The sequence below is a fragment of the Trachymyrmex septentrionalis genome, unplaced genomic scaffold (assembly GCF_001594115.1).
Source record: "Trachymyrmex septentrionalis isolate Tsep2-gDNA-1 unplaced genomic scaffold, Tsep1.0 scaffold108, whole genome shotgun sequence".
Lineage (NCBI taxonomy): Eukaryota > Metazoa > Arthropoda > Insecta > Hymenoptera > Formicidae > Trachymyrmex > Trachymyrmex septentrionalis.
This window is the reverse complement of record NW_017304207.1, coordinates 194701-196640: the sequence shown is the minus strand read 5'-3', so window position 1 is coordinate 196640 and position 1940 is coordinate 194701. Positions and strand designations below refer to the sequence as shown.

Below are 1940 nucleotides of genomic sequence, written 5' to 3'. Positions count from 1 at the left end.
CATTAATAGACGTTTTGATTCTAATACGGATTCTTCTCAATATCGTAAAACATTCATTAGAATATAATTAGATAATATGGTCATAGAATTAAAATAAAACGAAATAAGAAAATAAATGTGACGTATAGTCGTGTTTTGTGAAACGTAGACGTGAGGAAATTGATAAACTGATAAATTGATAAAATTTTTAAGAAAGAGAAAAAGTTAATAATTATCTGTTTATCCATTCATTCAGAAACGATTCCGATTATCACATTATCATAATCAAAAGTTGAATTAAGTACATATTTGTAGAGTCTATATATTATATGAGTTTTGCATTTTAATATAGTTATTCATTCTTGCCTGATTTGCATATCCAATTAACTTATATATCACTGTATATAGCTTGTTAAATTAAAAAAAGACCTAAGACAGAGAAGAGTGTAAACGTTACTAAATAATGTTTGACATGGATCGAAAAATCGATCTTGTGAGAAAGTTAAAAGCAACTTTCGGTTCTGACTTCCGCTCTCTTTTCTTTTTTTCTTAACACTCTGTGCGAGCCTTTGCATCGATTGTAAGGAAGGATCAACCTAGGAGGAAAAGACCGTTCCGAGAAACCGTTTGGTCTCGATATAATTATCGCAACACTGTTTATATATTGGCGCAGTTACTGCCGGCGTGGGTGTTGAAACAGCATGTGTGTAAACAGCAATAAAACACGTAGTGCGGTCCCGGATAGGTAATCTCCTCCCCACGAGAGCGTAAACGGGAGTTCCCTGGAAAACCACTGATGGGCGGGGTTGAGCCAAACTCTAGATTCTCCCAGTGTCAAATTAAACAAATCTCCTTCGTTAGGGCAACTGGATGCAACGGAGTCTCCGACGAGTTCGCGCCCTGATCAACAGGGTGCTCCGCGTCCTCTCCCTCGATTACACCAGTGCGACATTGCATCTGCGACTCCATTCCTCCCGCGAGAATACACAGTGAAATTCAAAACGGTGCTTTTCAGTTTTCATTCCCGCGAGAAGGGAAAAAACGGTGAGAACGTGATGTAATTTCAATTTCACGGCTGATTGAGTGCGTCGCGCCAGAACATCCTGACGGAACCGTTTCCATTGTCGAGAAAAGAAAGGGTAACACAGATTGAAGCACGGAGTGATATTAAAAGCCCCCTGACACTTTGACAACTTGCAAACGACGCGTTTTTCCTTCTTCGAGGAAGTATTCTCGATGCAACAAAGCAGTTGTCCTCAGGTTCATGATCTCTTCGCGGACGCGAAGGATCAACCGTGCGATCTGCGTGCTCGGTGTCAAGAATACTGGTACATCTTTCCGATTGACAAAATGTTCCCCATAAAACGTGCGTGGAACGGATTCGCTAGCCTGGTCCCGGAGGTGCTGTGTGCCGACGTCGCCTGGCCGGCCCTCAACCAAGCGTCCTGGCCAGTCCTGGCGAGACCGCCGATCAGCTGTAAGATCGCGCCGCATCATGAAAAGCCACCGTACTCCTATATCGCTTTGATCGCGATGGCGATCAACTCGTCGCCGAAGCGAAGGCTGACGCTTGCCGGCATCTACAAGTTCATCATGGACAGGTTCCCCTACTACAGGGAGAACCGGCAGGGCTGGCAGAACAGCATACGGCATAACCTCAGCCTGAATGACTGCTTCGTGAAGGTACCGCGGGACCGGACGTGCACGGACGACGGCGAGGGTCATACAGCCGGAAAGGGAAGTTACTGGACCTTGGACCCGTCCGCCAGCGAAATGTTCGAGCACGGCAATTACAGGCGCAGGAGAACGAGACGACAGAGGGTACTCGCTCATGATGGAAGACCGGAAGGATTATCGGTACAGAGAATTAAGCTTTAGCCTTGTGCAAGAGAGGATCCTGCGTAATATATTACTTCTTGACTCTCTTTGAGACACGATGGTCGTCCTTCAGTTTTTTCAAC

At 44.9% G+C, this 1940-nt stretch overlaps 1 protein-coding gene across 1 annotated transcript in view; it reads left to right on the top strand.

Annotated features, from left to right (window-relative positions):
- The first annotated feature begins 776 nt into the window (after positions 1-776).
- Positions 777-1940, top strand: part of LOC108747552 (forkhead box protein C2-like) — a 1802-nt gene continuing 638 nt past the window's right edge. Inside the window, exon 1 of the mRNA XM_018485114.1 lies at positions 777-1836. Coding sequence (XP_018340616.1) covers positions 1216-1836 — 621 coding nt within the window. The 5' untranslated portion in view covers positions 777-1215. The remainder of the gene's footprint in view (positions 1837-1940) is intronic.